Below are 19,151 nucleotides of genomic sequence, written 5' to 3' on the forward strand. Positions count from 1 at the left end.
GAGGGCACTTTATAAATGTTTTACAAACATCAATTTTTCTGGCCGCTGCTACAGCATTTGCTACAACATTACCCAAATTTTTCAGTCATTTGTACATTCCTAATTTTTCTGGCCTCTGCTGCTGCTCTGTGGGTACAAATCTCAAATAAAAAAATAAGGCACATAACAGTGATTAAACTGTTACGAATAGTACAACTTAACAGTGCACACCACTCACATCTGGTGGACCATTAAATTGCACGCGCAGTGCCCCAAATGTGAAGTAGGAGGACTGACCAAGCATTTTTATCCGTCTCTTGGTTGCTCTAAATTATCTCTGTGTTCCATCTATGCCATACCTGTACTCTATTGTGCAAAAGGGTGGCATATGTGGTGTTTCATGCTGTTGTGCCTGTTGTGGGTCGTGGCCCATGGTATAAAAAGGCTGAAAGAGAACGACCTGTAATGGGTGCCCCAGCAAATTTTTAGAAAATTTTTCCCGGTTCCTCTCAATTATCTCCGTGTTTCTAAAATGGATGCGATACCTGTACTCGCTTGTGCAAAAGGATGGCATATGTGGTGTTTCCTGCAGTTGTTTCTGTTGAGGGTGCTGGACCCTTTTATAAAAATGCTGAAGGAGAACGACCTGGAGTGGGTGTCCAAGCATGGTTTTTTGGGCAATTTCACGTTTCCAAACAATTATCTCTGGGTTTCTAAAATCAATGCCGTAACAGTACTCTATTGTTCAAAAGGATGCCATATGTCCTCTTTACTGCTGTTGTTTCATATGCGGGTCCTGGACTCTCTTATAAAAAGGCTGAAGTAGAAAGAAGTGTCCTGGGTTTAAAATCATTTTTTTGGTTCAATTTCCCGGTTGCAACAAATTATCTCCGGGTTTCTAAAATCAATGCTTTACCTGTACTCCATTGTTCAAAAGGATGCCATATGTCCTCTTTCCTGCTGGTGTTTCTGTTGAGGGTCCTGGACCCTGTTATAAAATGGCTGAAGCAGAAAGAAGTGTACTGTGTGTCCATCCAAACCTTTTTGTGATTCAAATTCCAGGTTGCAAAAAATGATCTCCCGGTTTCAAAAATCAATGCTTTACCTGTACTCTATTGTTCAAAAGGATGCCATATCATGTCCTCTTTCCTGCTGGTGTTTTGTTTGAGGGTCCTGGACCCTCTTATAAAAAGGCCTAAGGAGAAAGAAGTGTACTGGGTGTCCACTCAATGTATTTTTCTATTTCCCATTTGCCAAAAATTATCTCTGGGTTTGTAAAATCAATGCTGTACCTGTACTCTATTGTTCAAAAGGATGCCTTATGTCCTCTTTCCTGATGGTGTTTTGTTTGAGGGTCCTGGAGCCTCTGCTAAAAAGGCCTAAGGAGAAAGAAGTGTACTGGGTATATAATCAATTTTTATTTAGATTTCCCGGTTGCAACAAATCATCTCTGGGTTTCTAAAATCAATGCCCTTCCTGTAATCTATTTTTCAAAAGGATGCCATATGTCCTCTTTCATGCTGTTGTTTCTGTTGAGGGTCCTGGAGCCTCTGCTAAAAAGGCCTAAGGATAAATAAGTGTACTGGGTGTATAATCAATGTTTTTTTTAGATTTCCCGGTTGCAACCAAATATCTCTGGGTTTCTAAAATCAATGCCTTTCCTGTAATCTATTTTTCAAAAGGATGCAATATGTCCTCTTTCCTGATGGGGTTTTGCTTGAGGGTCCTGGAGCCTCTGCTAAAAAGGCCTAAGGAGAAAGAAGTGTACTGGGTGTATAATAAAAAAAAAAATTGATTTCCCGGTTGCAACAAATTATCTCCGGGTTTCTAAAATCAATGCCTTTCCTGTAATCAATTGTTCAAAAGGATGCTATATGTCCTCTTTCATGCTGTTGTTTCTGTTGAGGCTCCGGGACCCTCTTATTAAAAAGGCCTAAGGAAAAAGAATTGTACTTGGTGTCTAATCAATGTTTTTTTATATTTCACGGTTGCAACAAATTATCTCTGGGTTTCTAAAATCAATGCCTTTCATGTAATCTATTTTTCAAAAAGATGCAATATGTCCTCTTTCCTGATGGGGTTTTGTTGAGGGTCCTGGAGCCTCTGCTAAAAAGGCCTATGGATAAAGAAGTGTACTGGGTGTATATTCAATGTTTTTTTAGATTGCCCGGTTGCAAAAAATTATCTCTGGGTTTCTAAAATCATTGCCTTTCCTGTAATCTATTTTTCAAAAGGATGCCATATGTCCTCTTTCATGCTGTCCCGCCTGTTGTTTCTGTTGAGGCTCCGGGACCCTCTTATAAAAAGGCCTAAGGATAAAGAAGTGTACTGGGTGTCCAATCAATGTTTTTTTCTATTTGCCTGTTCATATAAATTATCTCAGGGATTCTAAAATCAATGCCTTAAATGTAATCTATTGTTCAAAAGGATGCCATATGTCCTCTTTCCTTTTTTTTTTTTTTTAATTTTATTTTGGTATTTTTGTTTATTTTAGAAAATTTAATGCACTTATAGGTTCACTAAGATTATGACTTTGCACACTGCCATTTTCCATGCAGCATTTTGACATGTCGTGTGATATGACTAGAAGAATGGTATGTTTTGAATCTGCTGAGCATAATAATAATAAAAAAAAAAATTTAATTTAACTTGAGTTACTAACTGAAGCATGACTTCAGGAGTCAGGTGTGGTCCTCCTAGGTAGTGGTTGTTGGCAGATTATTTTCTGCAATTGCCACAGCGTGCATAAAATGTGCATCACCAGTCTCCAAATCTTACCTATTTAATACCAATTGATATTGCCACAGCTGGAACAACAGTAAATAACATGTGCATCACCACAGTCTCCAAAGCTGTTGTCAGATGTATACAAAAACACTGATAAAGTATTCCTTTCGGGGCGCAAAGAGATGGCTACCGGAACACTCCAGGAACTTCCCAAGAGTCGCTGTCTTGTGTTTCTGGTGATGTTGGAGACATCTGTGTAGTGTACAGGGAGGCCCAAAATCCTCTCCATCTCTGTGCACCACAGGACAGGACGTCCTTGTCATCCATAAGCACAGGAAATTGCTGGCATTTTCCTTGCTTCAAAAAGTTCAGCTTTTGTGGTGATAGTACAGACTTTAATAAACTTTGGTTTCCTACCATACTCAAGACGATCTTGTAGTTCAAGCTTCGGACTTGCTGTGGGAAACAGTGGCCTGTCCATACCGGGAAGATGATTTAGACAGAAGTAACGAGCTCTGCTTGCAGGTGACACATGTTTAGCGTCAATCATCAAAGGGGTTGCATGCAGAATATGGCAGATAGCCCCTTTGCAAATGTTGTGGCTCTGGACAAACATGTGAATAACAGCCAGAAGAAAGGTCGGTTCTCACCAGCCTTAAGTTGCGCTTCATTTACCAAATGCTGATATTCAAAAAATAGACAAACAGTGCCTTAAAAACACATTTGCGATATGGATTCACCAGAGCAAGGTCATTGCAAGTACTTCACATGATAACAAAATTAAAATGCCACAACTCCGCAATCTTCCCCTTCACATTATTATTGTCACACTCCCTTGTACTCCTATGCCCAGCTCCCTGCTCTTGTTTTTGTTGAGGGTCCTGGAGCCTCTGCTAAAAAGGACTATGGATAAAGAAGTGTACTGGGTGTCTATTCAATGTTTTTTTAGATTTCCCAGTTGCAACAAATTATCTCTGTGTTTCTAAAATCAATGCCTTTCCTGTAATCTATTTTTGAAAAGGATGACATATGTCCTCTTTCATGCTGTTGTTTCTGTTGAGGCTCCGGGACCCTCTTATAAAAACGCCTATAGATAAAGAAGTGTACTGGGTGTCCAGTCAATGTTTTTTTTCTATTTCCCGGGTCATATAAATGATCTCTGGGATTCTAAAATCAATGCCTTAACTGTAATCAATTGTTCACAAGGATGCCATATGTCCTCTTTCATGCTGTTGTTTCTGTTGAGGCTCCGGGACCCTCTTATAAAAAGGCCTAAGGATAAAGAAGTGTACTGGGTGTCCAATCAATGTTTTTTTTATTTCACAGTGGCAAAAAAATTATCTATGGCTTTCTAAAATCTATGCCTTACCTGTCATCTATTGTTCAAAAGGATGCCATATGTCCTCTTTCCTGCTGTTGTTTTTGTTGAGGGTCCGGAACACTATTTTAAAAAGGCCGAAGGAGAACGACCTGTACTGTATTGGGTGTCCAATCATGTTTTTGTTTTCAATTTCACGGTTCATAATAAATATTGCCGTGTAACTAAAATCAATGCCATACCTGTACTCTGTTGTTCAAAAGGATGGCATATGTGGTGTTTCATTCTGTTGTGGTTGTTGAGGGTCGTGGCCGTGGGACAGCGTATAAAACGGCTGAAGGAGAACAACCTGTACAGCCTTGCTCCTCTTTTTAGGCAGGCCAGCTCTTTGCATACATGCCCACAGACTCTGTAACGCATGCCTCTTTTAGGGAGAGGTGCAGCCATGATGCAGGGTCAGAACCTCTGCCTGCAACTGTTATACTCGATTTTGCGAAAGGAAGTAACCTTACCATGGTTCCCTGCTCGCACGTATTGTTGTTATATTTTGGTGAGGCTAATCATGATGGCCATGTAGACCACCACCGAGAGTCCTGGAAGTAACAGGGATGAGATGAAAGTGCTAAGAATAGTACTACTTGAAGCAACCGAGTTAGCCATGGGTGTTAATCCAAGACCGTTTGGATTTATTTTTGTTTTGGGTGCGGCTAATCATGCAGGCCATATAGAGCTGCCACCATCCGGTGTTGTATCAGCTATTAAAATAATAAGAACTGTACTATCAAAATACAGCCAATGAAGGGCCTATGAAGACTGAGCAAAGGTTGGATTGTAGTATTTTGTTCGGCTAATCATGATGGCCATGTAGACCACCCGTAACAGGGATGAAAGTGCTAAGAATAGTACTAATTGAAACAACAGAGTTAGCCATGGGTGTTAGTCTAAGACCACTCTGCTTTTTTTGGGTTTGGGTGCAGCTAATCATGAAGGCCAGATAGACCTGCCACCATTTGGTGTTGTAACAGGTATTAAACTACAAAGAACAGTACTACTTAACACAACCTACTTACCATGGGTCCCAGAGCATATGTTTGGTTATTATATTTTGTAAGGGTAATCATGCAGGCCATATAGACCTCCACCGATAGGGTGAGTATGAGTAACAGCTATTAAAATGCTAAGGACATTACTAATTAACACAACATAGTTACCATTGGTCGCAGACCAAGAGCAGATGTATTATTATTATATTTTGTATGGGTAATCATCCAGGCCGTATAGACCTCACCAAATAGGGGGAGTTACAGAGATTAAAGTGCTAAGAATGGTAGTACTTAAAACACAACCTAGTTAAAATGGGTACCAGACCGCATGTCTTATTATTATATTTTTTCAGGGTAATCAGGCAGGCCATATAGACCACCCCGATAGGGGGGGTAACGGGGATTAAAGTGCTAAGAAAAGTACTAATTAACACAAGCTAGTTATCATGGGTCCAACACCGTGTGTCTTGATGTTATACTTTGTCAGGGTAATCATGCAGGCCATATAGACCTCCCTTGATAGGGGGAGTAACAGGGATTACAGTTATAAGAATAGTACTACTTAAACACAACCTAATTACCATGGGTCCAAGACCAGATGTTTTCTTATTATACTTTGTCAGGCTAATCATGCAGGCCATATAGAGCTCCAACAAAAGGGGGGGTAAGAGGGATTCAAGTGATAAGAAAAGTTTTACTTAACACAACAAAATTACCATGGGTCCCAGACCGCGTGTCTTGTTGTTATACTTTATCAGGGTAATCATAACCGCCATATAGACCTCCACCAATAGGGGGAGTTACAGGGCTGAAAGTGCCAAGAATAGTACTACTTAACACAACCTAGTTGGGTCCAAGACCGCATGTTAAATTATTAGACTTTATCAGGGTAATTATATATCTAACAAATCTATCTATTTCTTTTCTATCGATTCTATCTAACTATCAATCTATGTATATCTATCTATCCTATCGATCTATCTTCTGTCCGGGATGTTTTGAGACAGCCACTTGTGTTTCTGACAAATTTGAAGTAGGAGGACAGAACAATCATCTTCTTCCATCTCCCGGTTCCAAAAATGAAGGCCATATAGACCTCATCTGATAGGGGGAGTAACAGGTTGTAGTAAAATGTTAAGAATATTACTACTTAACACACCACGGGTCACAGACCACATGTCTTATTGTTATACTCTGTCAGGGAAATTATATATATTTTAAATCAATTTATTTATATATCAAATCGATCGAACTATCAAACGTATCGATCAAATGTAGATTGCATCTATTGATCGATGTAATTCGTATCTATAAAATGTATATTACATATTTTGGGTGATGTCATTCGTATCTATAAAATGTATATTGCATCTTTGATTCGATAACATTCGTATCTATCAAATGTATATTGCATCTATTGATCGATGTAATTCATATCGATCGAATGTATATTGCATCTATTGAGCTATGTACAGTGTATCGATCATATGTATATTGCATCGATTGAGCTATGTAATCTCTATGTATCTATCTATCAAATCTATCTATCTCGTGGTTGTGCAAGTGGACTGTTTGCGGTTGATTGCGGTGCGTAACACTTGGAGTTTGCTCTGTCACTGTGATGCGGCCGCAACCCTTACACTACCTGATAGATACGACATCATAACTCATGTTTTAAAGCACGTTATTGCAAACAATTTGGGAATGTTAGTTGATTTAGGCCCTTTATGGGTTAAAAGCAGACTCTGCATAAACTATGTAATTTTCCATGGGAGTTTTGCCATGGATCCCCCTCCAGCATGCCACAGTCCAGGTGTTAGTACCCTTGAAACAACTTTTCCATCACTATTGTGGCCAGAAAGAGTCCTTGTAGGTTTTAAAGTTCGCCTGCCTATTGAAGTCAATGGCGGTTTGCGAACAATACCGGAAGTTAGAGTCCGCCGTTCGCGAACCGAAATTTTTAGGTTCGCGACATCACTAATTATCACTAGTCTCTTTGTCACTCCCTCTTATAGAGGAAGACAAAGGCTCATTAGTACTAATGTACGTCATGCATCCAACTTAACAACTTACCTTGATGCGAACTTCATGGGCTTTAGGGGGAGCTACTTCTATCTCTTCAATAGAAAATGGTGTATTGGGCTCCCATGTTACTGCTGCCTTGCACTTGATGACCTGTAAATAAACAATATACTGCAGCTATTATACTGGCATTTTAAACTATTCATTTGTATATGAAATAATCAATGAAGGATCAGATTTTTTTTCATGTTCTTCATGTTAGTTAACATAACTAATGTTGGCATAATTTTGTTTATGATCAGGGTAACTATTATCTCCAAGGGTTAAATGGACACTGTAGTGTTAAAATGGCATGCTCAAATCTTCCCAGGGATCTCTATCAGAGTCCTGAGCAGGAAGCAACCTGTGAGCCAATCAGCACCAGCATTTGTACGACCCCTCGAATCACAGGCTGTGTTCATCTCAAGAGCTGAAGTGCAGAGCATGTCATTTTACTCTTCAATGTCCCTTTAAATGCATAGGCATCAATCACAATCTTTCAACCAATCTTATGTGTGGGCTTTCAGGAAAAGGGGACTTCTTTTACAAGACATTTCTGTAGTATTAGGATAGAACATTGGTTTTCAAACCTGTCCTCAGGCCTTCCCAACAGGTCAGGTTTTCAGGAAAATAACAATTCTCACTAATCAGCTGATTACTTCACCTGTGCTCCAGTTCAAATATCCAAAAAATGTGGCCTGTTAGGGAGGCCTGCGGACAGGTGGTATAGAATAATTGCACCATTTCTGCATACCTCCATGGACTTGCCCTCGTACAGCCCTGGAATGGGTGTTTTACAGTCTATGTTGGCTGTCACAAAGGCGTTAAACATATATTCATCACTATTGTATAGTCCGTCAGCACAAAGCAGAACAGAAATGTATATATTTATATGTATTTAATAGACAGATATGTGATATCCTGTACGGTTAACAGCATCTTTATGGAATACAAGATAACGGAAATTATAACCGCAACATCTAGAAATGGGTGTTTAGCAATCCTGTTCTTAAAACTCACATTTTCATGATTGCATTTTAAAGTATTTTCATCTTTTGAAAGGGGTTTTTTATCTCCAATCTTGGCATTGTGAACAGGATTTATCATTTTCCTGTTTTGTTTGTTGGTAAGAAAGATCTTTTGGACTGTTTTTTTTTTTTTTTTTTTTAAATTAAGTCCCAAAAATCGTATTTTGAATAATCTCGATTTATGATGTCTGGAATTCACTATCTTGTTTACAGTGACAGAATTTAAGGAAAGACTCAGGGGGGTAGTTATCAAGCCGTCAACCTCAAATACGCTGCGTATTCCGCAGCGTATTTGTGGCGAGGCTGATACGCCTTAGTTATCAAAGGCTCGAGACCGGCAAAAGTAGAATTTTGTGACGTCAGCTTCGATCCGCCGGACTCAGTCCGACACAGATCGATTCTTACGTCACTCCAGATGTTCCGCACACAAGTGCGGCACATTCTCACTACTTTTGCTAGCTATCAAAAAACTAGCAGGTACGCTCGGCACTTTTACGGCCCAGCGTACCTGGTTTTCAAAGCGCCAGCCTGGAGGCACCACTAATCTGACCCCCCCCTACACCGCCGCAAATAAATAAAGTTATTACCCCCTAAACCGCCGCTCCCGGAGCCCACCGCAAGCTACTCTATACATATTAACCCCTAAACCGCCGCTCCCGGAGCCCACCGCAACTATAATAAATGTATTAACCCCTAACCCGCCGCTCCCTGAACCCGCCGCAACCTATATTAAATGTATTAACCCCTATCCTGCCCCCCCTACACCGTCGCCACCTATAATACATTTATTAACCCCTAATCTGCCCCCCCTACACCGTCGCCACCTATAATAAATTTATTAACCCCTATCCTGCCAACCACTACGCCGCCGCCACTGTAATAAAATGATTAACCCCTAAACCTAACCCTAACCCTAACGCCCCCTAACTTAAATATTAATTAAATAATTCTAAATAAATTAACTCTTATTAACTAAATGAATCCTATTTAAAACTAAATACTTACCTTTAAAATAAACCCTAATATAGCTACAATATAAATAATAATTATATTCTAGCTATCTTAGGATTTATTTTTATTTTACAGGTACCTTTCAATTTATTTTAACCATGTACAATAACTATTAAATAGTTATTAACTATTTAATAGCTTACCTAGCTAAAATAAAGAGAAATGTACCTGTGAAATAAATCCTAACCTAAGTTACAATTACACCTAACACTACACTATACTTTAATAAATTATTCCTATTTAAAAATAAATACTTACCTGTAAAATAAACCCTAAGATAGCTACAATGTAATTAATAATTATATTATAGCTATCTTAGGATTTATATTTATTTTACAGGTAACTTTGTATTTATTTTAGCTAGTTAGAATAGTTATTAAATAGTTATTAACTATTTAATAACTACCTAGCTAAAAGAAATACAAAATTACCTGTAAAATAAATCCTAACTTAAGTTACAATTAAACCTAATACTACACTATCATTAAATTAACTAAATAAACTACCTACAAAGAACTACAATGAAATACAATTACATAAACTAACTAAAGTACAAAAAATAAAAAAAGCTAAGTTACAAAAAATAAAAAATTAAGTTACAAACATGTTAAAAATATTACAACAATTTTAAGCTACTTACACCTAATCTAAGCCCCCTAATAAAATAACAAACCCCCCCAAAATAAAAAAAATCCCTACCCTATTCTAAATTACATAAATTTCAAAGCTCTTTTACCTTACCAGCCCTTAAAAGGGCCATTTGTGGGGGCATGCCCCAAAAAGTTCAGCTCTTTTGCCTGTAAAATAAAAATACAACCCCCCCCAACATTAAAACCCACCACCCACATACCCCTAATCTAACCCAAACCCCCCTTACAAAAACCTAACACTAATCCCCTGAAGATCATCCTACCTTGAGTCGTCTTCACTCAGCCGAGCCACCGATGGAACTGAAGAGGACATCCGGGGGGCTAGTTATCAAGCCGTCTACTTTTCTGGCTTCGCCGGCCCAATACGTCCGCCTAAGCTCGCCTACCTTCGCCGCCGCGGACCTTGAATACGTTCTCCTAAGTTATCAAATAAAGCTGTCAAAAAGCCGCGGGGCGATGAGCAGCGGACTGTGACAGTTATCACTCATCCGATCTCGCTGCCCTTCGGCTTTTTCCCAGCTTTATTGCTAGCCTGTCACTAAGCACTCACACTAAACTGCACTGTTCTGCCCCCTATACCGGCGCCCCCGGAGCCCCCCGCAACTAAATAAAGTTACTAACCCCTAAACCGCCGCTCCTAGACCCCGCCGCAACTCTTATAAATGTATTAACCCCTAAACCGCCGCTCCTAGACCCTGCCGCAACTCTTATAAATGTATTAACCCCTAAACCGCCGCTCCCGGACACCGCTGCCACCTACATTATACCTAGTAACCCCTATCCTGCCCCCCCTATACCGTCGCCCTCTATTATAAAATTATTAACCCCTATCCTGCTGATCCCGCACCTCTCCGCAACTAAATAAATAGTTTAACCCCTAAACCGCCGCTCCATGAACCCGCCGCAACCTATAATAAATTTATTAACCCCTATCCTGCCCCCCACTACGCCGCCGCCACTGTAATAAAATGATTAACCCCTAAACCTAAGTCTAACCCTAACCATAACGCCCCCCTAACTTAAATATTAATTAAATAAATCTAAATAAATTAACTCTTATTAACTAAATGAATCCTATTTAAAACTAAATACTTACCTTTAAAATAAACCCTAATATAGCTACAATATAAATAATAATTATATTCTAGCTATCTTAGGATTTATATTTATTTTACAGGTACCTTTCAATTTATTTTAACCATGTACAATAACTATTAAATAGTTATTAACTATTTAATAGCTTACCTAGCTAAAATAAAGAGAAATGTACCTGTGAAATAAATCCTAACCTAAGTTACAATTACAACTAACACTACACTATACTTTAATAAATTATTCCTATTTAAAAATAAATACTTACCTGTAAAATAAACCCTAAGATAGCTACAATGTAATTAATAATTATATTATAGCTATCTTAGGATTTATATTTATTTTACAGGTTACTTTGTATTTATTTTAGCTAGTTAGAATAGTTATTAAATAGTTATTAACTATTTAATAACTACCTAGCTAAAAGAAATACAAAATTACCTGTAAAATAAATCCTAACTTAAGTTACAATTAAACCTAATACTACACTATCATTAAATTAACTAAATAAACTACCTACAAAGAACTACAATGAAATACAATTACATAAACTAACTAAAGTACAAAAAATAAAAAAAGCTAAGTTACAAAAAATAAAAAATTAAGTTACAAACATGTTAAAAATATTACAACAATTTTAAGCTACTTACACCTAATCTAAGCCCCCTAATAAAATAACAAACCCCCCCAAAATAAAAAAAATCCCTACCCTATTCTAAATTACATAAATTTCAAAGCTCTTTTACCTTACCAGCCCTTAAAAGGGCCATTTGTGGGGGCATGCCCCAAAAAGTTCAGCTCTTTTGCCTGTAAAATAAAAATACAACCCCCCCCAACATTAAAACCCACCACCCACATACCCCTAATCTAACCCAAACCCCCCTTACAAAAACCTAACACTAATCCCCTGAAGATCATCCTACCTTGAGTCGTCTTCACTCAGCCGAGCCACCGATGGAACTGAAGAGGACATCCGGAGCGGAAGAAGTTAATCCTCCAAGCGGCGCTGAAGAAATCTTCCATCCGATGAAGTCATCATCCAGGCGGCGCTGAAGAAGTCTTCGATCCGGCCGATGTCATCTTCAAAGAGGCGCTGAAGAGGTCTTCTATCCGGGCGAAGTCATCTTCCAAGCCGGGTCTTGAATCTTCCTTCCGCCGACGCGGAACCACCTTCTTCACCGACGGACTACGACGAATGACGGCTCCTTTAAGGGACGTCATCCAAGATGGCGTCCCCTCAATTCCGATTGGCTGATAGGATTCTATCAGCCAATCGGAATTAAGGTAGGAAAATCTGATTGGCTGATGGAATCAGCCAATCAGATTCAAGTTCAATCCGATTGGCTGATCCAATCAGCCAATCAGATTGAGCTCGCATTCTATTGGCTGATCGGAACAGCCAATAGAATGCGAGCTCAATCTGATTGGCTGATTCCATCAGCCAATCAGATTTTCCTACCTTAATTCCGATTGGCTGATAGAATCCTATCAGCCAATCGGAATTGAGGGGACGCCATCTTGGATGACGTCCCTTAAAGGAGCCGTCATTCGTCGTAGTCCGTCGGTGAAGAAGGTGGTTCCGCGTCGGCGGAAGGAAGATTCAAGACCCGGCTTGGAAGATGACTTCGCCCGGGTATGTGGGTGGTGGGTTTTAATGTTGGGGGGGGGTTGTATTTTTATTTTACAGGCAAAAGAGCTGAACTTTTTGGGGCATGCCCCCACAAATGGCCCTTTTAAGGACTGGTAAGGTAAAAGAGCTTTGAAATTTATGTAATTTAGAATAGGGTAGGGATTTTTTTTATTTTGGGGGGGTTTGTTATTTTATTAGGGGGCTTAGATTAGGTGTAAGTAGCTTAAAATTGTTGTAATATTTTTAACATGTTTGTAACTTAATTTTTTATTTTTTGTAACTTAGCTTTTTTTATTTTTTGTACTTTAGTTAGTTTATGTAATTGTATTTCATTGTAGTTCTTTGTAGGTAGTTTATTTAGTTAATTTAATGATAGTGTAGTATTAGGTTTAATTGTAACTTAAGTTAGGATTTATTTTACAGGTAATTTTGTATTTCTTTTAGCTAGGTAGTTATTAAATAGTTAATAACTATTTAATAACTATTCTAACTAGCTAAAATAAATACAAAGTTACCTGTAAAATAAATATAAATCCTAAGATAGCTATAATATAATTATTAATTACATTGTAGCTATCTTAGGGTTTATTTTACAGGTAAGTATTTATTTTTAAATAGGAATAATTTATTAAAGTATAGTGTAGTGTTAGGTGTAATTGTAACTTAGGTTAGGATTTATTTCACAGGTACATTTCTCTTTATTTTAGCTAGGTAAGCTATTAAATAGTTAATAACTATTTAATAGTTATTGTACATGGTTAAAATAAATTGAAAGGTACCTGTAAAATAAAAATAAATCCTAAGATAGCTAGAATATAATTATTATTTATATTGTAGCTATATTAGGGTTTATTTTAAAGGTAAGTATTTAGTTTTAAATAGGATTCATTTAGTTAATAAGAGTTAATTTATTTAGAATTATTTAATTAATATTTAAGTTAGGGGGCGTTAGGGTTAGGGTTAGGTTTAGGGGTTAATCATTTTATTACAGTGGCGGCGGCGTAGTGGTTGGCAGGATAGGGGTTAATAAATTTATTATAGGTGGCGACGGTGTAGGGGGGGCAGATTAGGGGTTAATAAATGTATTATAGGTGGCGACGGTGTAGGGGGGGCAGGATAGGGGTTAATACATTTAATATAGGTTGCGGCGGGTTCAGGGAGCGGCGGGTTAGGGGTTAATACATTTATTATAGTTGCGGTGGGCTCCGGGAGCGGCGGTTTAGGGGTTAATATGTATAGAGTAGCTTGCGGTGGGCTCCGGGAGCGGCGGTTTAGGGGGTAATAACTTTATTTATTTGCGGCGGTGTAGGGGGGGTCAGATTAGTGGTGTTTAGACTCGGGGTACATGTTAGGGTGTTAGGTGTAGACAGCTCCCATAGAAATCAATGGGATGTCTGTCAGCAGCGAACTTGTACTTTCGCTATGGTCAGACTCCCATTGATTCCTATGGGATCCGCCGCCTCCAGGCTGGCGCTTTGAAAACCAGGTACGCTGGGCCGTAAAAGTGCCGAGCGTACCTGCTAGTTTTTTGATAGCTAGCAAAAGTAGTGAGAATGTGCCGCACTTGTGTGCGGAACATCTGGAGTGACGTAAGAATCGATCTGTGTCGGACTGAGTCCGGCGGATCGAAGCTGACGTCACAAAATTCTACTTTTGCCGGTCTCGAGCCTTTGATAACTAAGGCGTATCAGCCTCGCCACAAATACGCTGCGGAATACGCAGCGTATTTGAGGTTGACGGCTTGATAACTACCCCCCCCGGAGCGGAAGAAGTTAATCCTCCAAGCGGCGCTGAAGAAATCTTCCATCCGATGAAGTCATCATCCAGGCGGCGCTGAAGAAGTCTTCGATCCGGCCGATGTCATCTTCAAAGAGGCGCTGAAGAGGTCTTCTATCCGGGCGAAGTCATCTTCCAAGCCGGGTCTTGAATCTTCCTTCCGCCGACGCGGAACCACCTTCTTCACCGACGGACTACGACGAATGACGGCTCCTTTAAGGGACGTCATCCAAGGTGGCGTCCCCTCAATTCCGATTGGCTGATAGGATTCTATCAGCCAATCGGAATTAAGGTAGGAAAATCTGATTGGCTGATGGAATCAGCCAATCAGATTGAGCTCGCATTCTATTGGCTGTTCCGATCAGCCAATAGAATGCGAGCTCAATCTGATTGGCTGATTGGATCAGCCAATCGGATTGAACTTGAATCTGATTGGCTGATTCCATCAGCCAATCAGATTTTCCTACCTTAATTCCGATTGGCTGATAGAATCCTATCAGCCAATCGGAATTGAGGGGACGCCATCTTGGATGACGTCCCTTAAAGGAGCCGTCATTCGTCATAGTCCGTCGGTGAAGAAGGTGGTTCCGCGTCGGCGGAAGGAAGATTCAAGACCCGGCTTGGAAGATGACTTCGCCCGGATAGAAGACCTCTTCAGCGCCTCTTTGAAGATGACATCGGCCGGATCGAAGACTTCTTCAGCGCCGCCTGGATGATGACTTCATCGGATGGAAGATTTCTTCAGCGCCGCTTGGAGGATTAACTTCTTCCGCTCCGGATGTCCTCTTCAGTTCCATCGGTGGCTCGGCTGAGTGAAGACGACTCAAGGTAGGATGATCTTCAGGGGATTAGTGTTAGGTTTTTGTAAGGGGGGTTTGGGTTAGATTAGGGGTATGTGGGTGGTGGGTTTTAATGTTGGGGGGGGTTGTATTTTTATTTTACAGGCAAAAGAGCTGAACTTTTTGGGACATGCCCCCACAAATGGCCCTTTTAAGGGCTGGTAAGGTAAAAGAGCTTTGAAATTTATGTAATTTAGAATAGGGTAGGGATTTTCTTTATTTTGGGGGGGTTTGTTATTTTATTAGGGGGCTTAGATTAGGTGTAAGTAGCTTAAAATTGTTGTAATATTTTTAACATGTTTGTAACTTAATTTTTTATTTTTTGTAACTTAGCTTTTTTTATTTTTTGTACTTTAGTTAGTTTATGTAATTGTATTTCATTGTAGTTCTTTGTAGGTAGTTTATTTAGTTAATTTAATGATAGTGTAGTATTAGGTTTAATTGTAACTTAAGTTAGGATTTATTTTACAGGTAATTTTGTATTTCTTTTAGCTAGGTAGTTATTAAATAGTTAATAACTATTTAATAACTATTCTAACTAGCTAAAATAAATACAAAGTAACCTGTAAAATAAATATAAATCCTAAGATAGCTATAATATAATTATTAATTACATTGTAGCTATCTTAGGGTTTATTTTACAGGTAAGTATTTATTTTTAAATAGGAATAATTTATTAAAGTATAGTGTAGTGTTAGGTGTAATTGTAACTTAGGTTAGGATTTATTTCACAGGTACATTTCTCTTTATTTTAGCTAGGTAAGCTATTAAATAGTTAATAACTATTTAATAGTTATTGTACATGGTTAAAATAAATTGAAAGGTACCTGTAAAATAAAAATAAATCCTAAGATAGCTAGAATATAATTATTATTTATATTGTAGCTATATTAGGGTTTATTTTAAAGGTAAGTATTTAGTTTTAAATAGGATTCATTTAGTTAATAAGAGTTAATTTATTTAGAATTATTTAATTAATATTTAAGTTAGGGGGCGTTAGGGTTAGGGTTAGGTTTAGGGGTTAATCATTTTATTACAGTGGCGGCGGCGTAGTGGTTGGCAGGATAGGGGTTAATAAATTTATTATAGGTGGCGACGGTGTAGGGGGGGCAGATTAGGGGTTAATTAATGTATTATAGGTGGCGACGGTGTAGGGGGGGCAGGATAGGGGTTAATACATTTAATATAGGTTGCGGCGGGTTCAGGGAGCGGCGGGTTAGGGGTTAATACATTTATTATAGTTGCGGTGGGCTCCGGGAGCGGCGGTTTAGGGGTTAATATGTATAGAGTAGCTTGCGGTGGGCTCCGGGAGCGGCGGTTTAGGGGGTAATAACTTTATTTATTTGCGGCGGTGTAGGGGGGGTCAGATTAGTGGTGTTTAGACTCGGGGTACATGTTAGGGTGTTAGGTGTAGACAGCTCCCATAGAAATCAATGGGATGTCTGTCAGCAGCGAACTTGTACTTTCGCTATGGTCAGACTCCCATTGATTCCTATGGGATCCGCCGCCTCCAGGCTGGCGCTTTGAAAACCAGGTACGCTGGGCCGTAAAAGTGCCGAGCGTACCTGCTAGTTTTTTGATAGCTAGCAAAAGTAGTGAGAATGTGCCGCACTTGTGTGCGGAACATCTGGAGTGACGTAAGAATCGATCTGTGTCGGACTGAGTCCGGCGGATCGAAGCTGACGTCACAAAATTCTACTTTTGCCGGTCTCGAGCCTTTGATAACTAAGGCGTATCAGCCTCGCCACAAATACGCTGCGGAATACGCAGCGTATTTGAGGTTGACGGCTTGATAACTACCCCCCCCGGAGCGGAAGAAGTTAATCCTCCAAGCGGCGCTGAAGAAATCTTCCATCCGATGAAGTCATCATCCAGGCGGCGCTGAAGAAGTCTTCGATCCGGCCGATGTCATCTTCAAAGAGGCGCTGAAGAGGTCTTCTATCCGGGCGAAGTCATCTTCCAAGCCGGGTCTTGAATCTTCCTTCCGCCGACGCGGAACCACCTTCTTCACCGACGGACTACGACGAATGACGGCTCCTTTAAGGGACGTCATCCAAGGTGGCGTCCCCTCAATTCCGATTGGCTGATAGGATTCTATCAGCCAATCGGAATTAAGGTAGGAAAATCTGATTGGCTGATGGAATCAGCCAATCAGATTGAGCTCGCATTCTATTGGCTGTTCCGATCAGCCAATAGAATGCGAGCTCAATCTGATTGGCTGATTGGATCAGCCAATCGGATTGAACTTGAATCTGATTGGCTGATTCCATCAGCCAATCAGATTTTCCTACCTTAATTCCGATTGGCTGATAGAATCCTATCAGCCAATCGGAATTGAGGGGACGCCATCTTGGATGACGTCCCTTAAAGGAGCCGTCATTCGTCATAGTCCGTCGGTGAAGAAGGTGGTTCCGCGCCGGCGGAAGGAAGATTCAAGACCCGGCTTGGAAGATGACTTCGCCCGGATAGAAGACCTCTTCAGCGCCTCTTTGAAGATGACATCGGCCGGATCGAAGACTTCTTCAGCGCCGCCTGGATGATGACTTCATCGGATGGAAGATTTCTTCAGCGCCGCTTGGAGGATTAACTTCTTCCGCTCCGGATGTCCTCTTCAGTTCCATCGGTGGCTCGGCTGAGTGAAGACGACTCAAGGTAGGATGATCTTCAGGGGATTAGTGTTAGGTTTTTGTAAGGGGGGTTTGGGTTAGATTAGGGGTATGTGGGTGGTGGGTTTTAATGTTGGGGGGGGTTGTATTTTTATTTTACAGGCAAAAGAGCTGAACTTTTTGGGGCATGCCCCCACAAATGGCCCTTTTAAGGGCTGGTAAGGTAAAAGAGCTTTGAAATTTATGTAATTTAGAATAGGGTAGGGATTTTCTTTATTTCGGGGGGGTTTGTTATTTTATTAGGGGGCTTAGATTAGGTGTAAGTAGCTTAAAATTGTTGTAATATTTTTAACATGTTTGTAACTTAATTTTTTATTTTTTGTAACTTAGCTTTTTTTATTTTTTGTACTTTAGTTAGTTTATGTAATTGTATTTCATTGTAGTTCTTTGTAGGTAGTTTATTTAGTTAATTTAATGATAGTGTAGTATTAGGTTTAATTGTAACTTAAGTTAGGATTTATTTTACAGGTAATTTTGTATTTCTTTTAGCTAGGTAGTTATTAAATAGTTAATAACTATTTAATAACTATTCTAACTAGCTAAAATAAATACAAAGTAACCTGTAAAATAAATATAAATCCTAAGATAGCTATAATATAATTATTAATTACATTGTAGCTATCTTAGGGTTTATTTTACAGGTAAGTATTTATTTTTAAATAGGAATAATTTATTAAAGTATAGTGTAGTGTTAGGTGTAATTGTAACTTAGGTTAGGATTTATTTCACAGGTACATTTCTCTTTATTTTAGCTAGGTAAGCTATTAAATAGTTAATAACTATTTAATAGTTATTGTACATGGTTAAAATAAATTGAAAGGTACCTGTAAAATAAAAATAAATCCTAAGATAGCTAGAATATAATTATTATTTATATTGTAGCTATATTAGGGTTTATTTTAAAGGTAAGTATTTAGTTTTAAATAGGATTCATTTAGTTAATAAGAGTTAATTTATTTAGATTTATTTAATTAATATTTAAGTTAGGGGGGCATTATGGTTAGGGTTAGACTTAGGTTTAGGGGTTAATCATTTTATTACAGTGGCGGCGGCGTAGTGGGGGGCAGGATAGGGGTTAATAAATTTATTATAGGTTGCGGCGGGTTCATGGAGCGGCGGTTTAGGGGTTAAACTATTTATTTAGTTGCGGAGAGGTGCGGGATCAGCAGGATAGGGGTTAATAATTTTATAATAGAGGGCGACGGTATAGGGGGGGCAGGATAGGGGTTACTAGGTATAATGTAGGTGGCAGCGGTGTCCGGGAGCGGCGGTTTAGGGGTTAATACATTTATAAGAGTTGCGGCAGGGTCTAGGAGCGGCGGTTTAGGGGT

The 19,151-nt window shown here is 39.3% G+C and overlaps 1 protein-coding gene across 4 annotated transcripts in view; it reads right to left on the minus strand.

Moving 5' to 3' along the window:
- The window catches only part of LOC128649917 (alcohol dehydrogenase 1-like), a 174,682-nt gene that overhangs the window by 110,276 nt on the left and 45,255 nt on the right, over nucleotides 1-19,151 (minus strand). For all 4 annotated transcript variants that reach the window (XM_053703471.1, XM_053703474.1, XM_053703472.1 and 1 more), the window contains exon 2: nucleotides 7,141-7,242. In XM_053703471.1, coding sequence (XP_053559446.1) covers nucleotides 7,141-7,242 — 102 coding nt within the window. The remainder of the gene's footprint in view (nucleotides 1-7,140; nucleotides 7,243-19,151) is intronic.

The sequence above is a fragment of the Bombina bombina genome, chromosome 2, assembly GCF_027579735.1.
Source record: "Bombina bombina isolate aBomBom1 chromosome 2, aBomBom1.pri, whole genome shotgun sequence".
In the NCBI taxonomy this organism is placed as follows: Eukaryota; Metazoa; Chordata; class Amphibia; order Anura; family Bombinatoridae; genus Bombina; species Bombina bombina.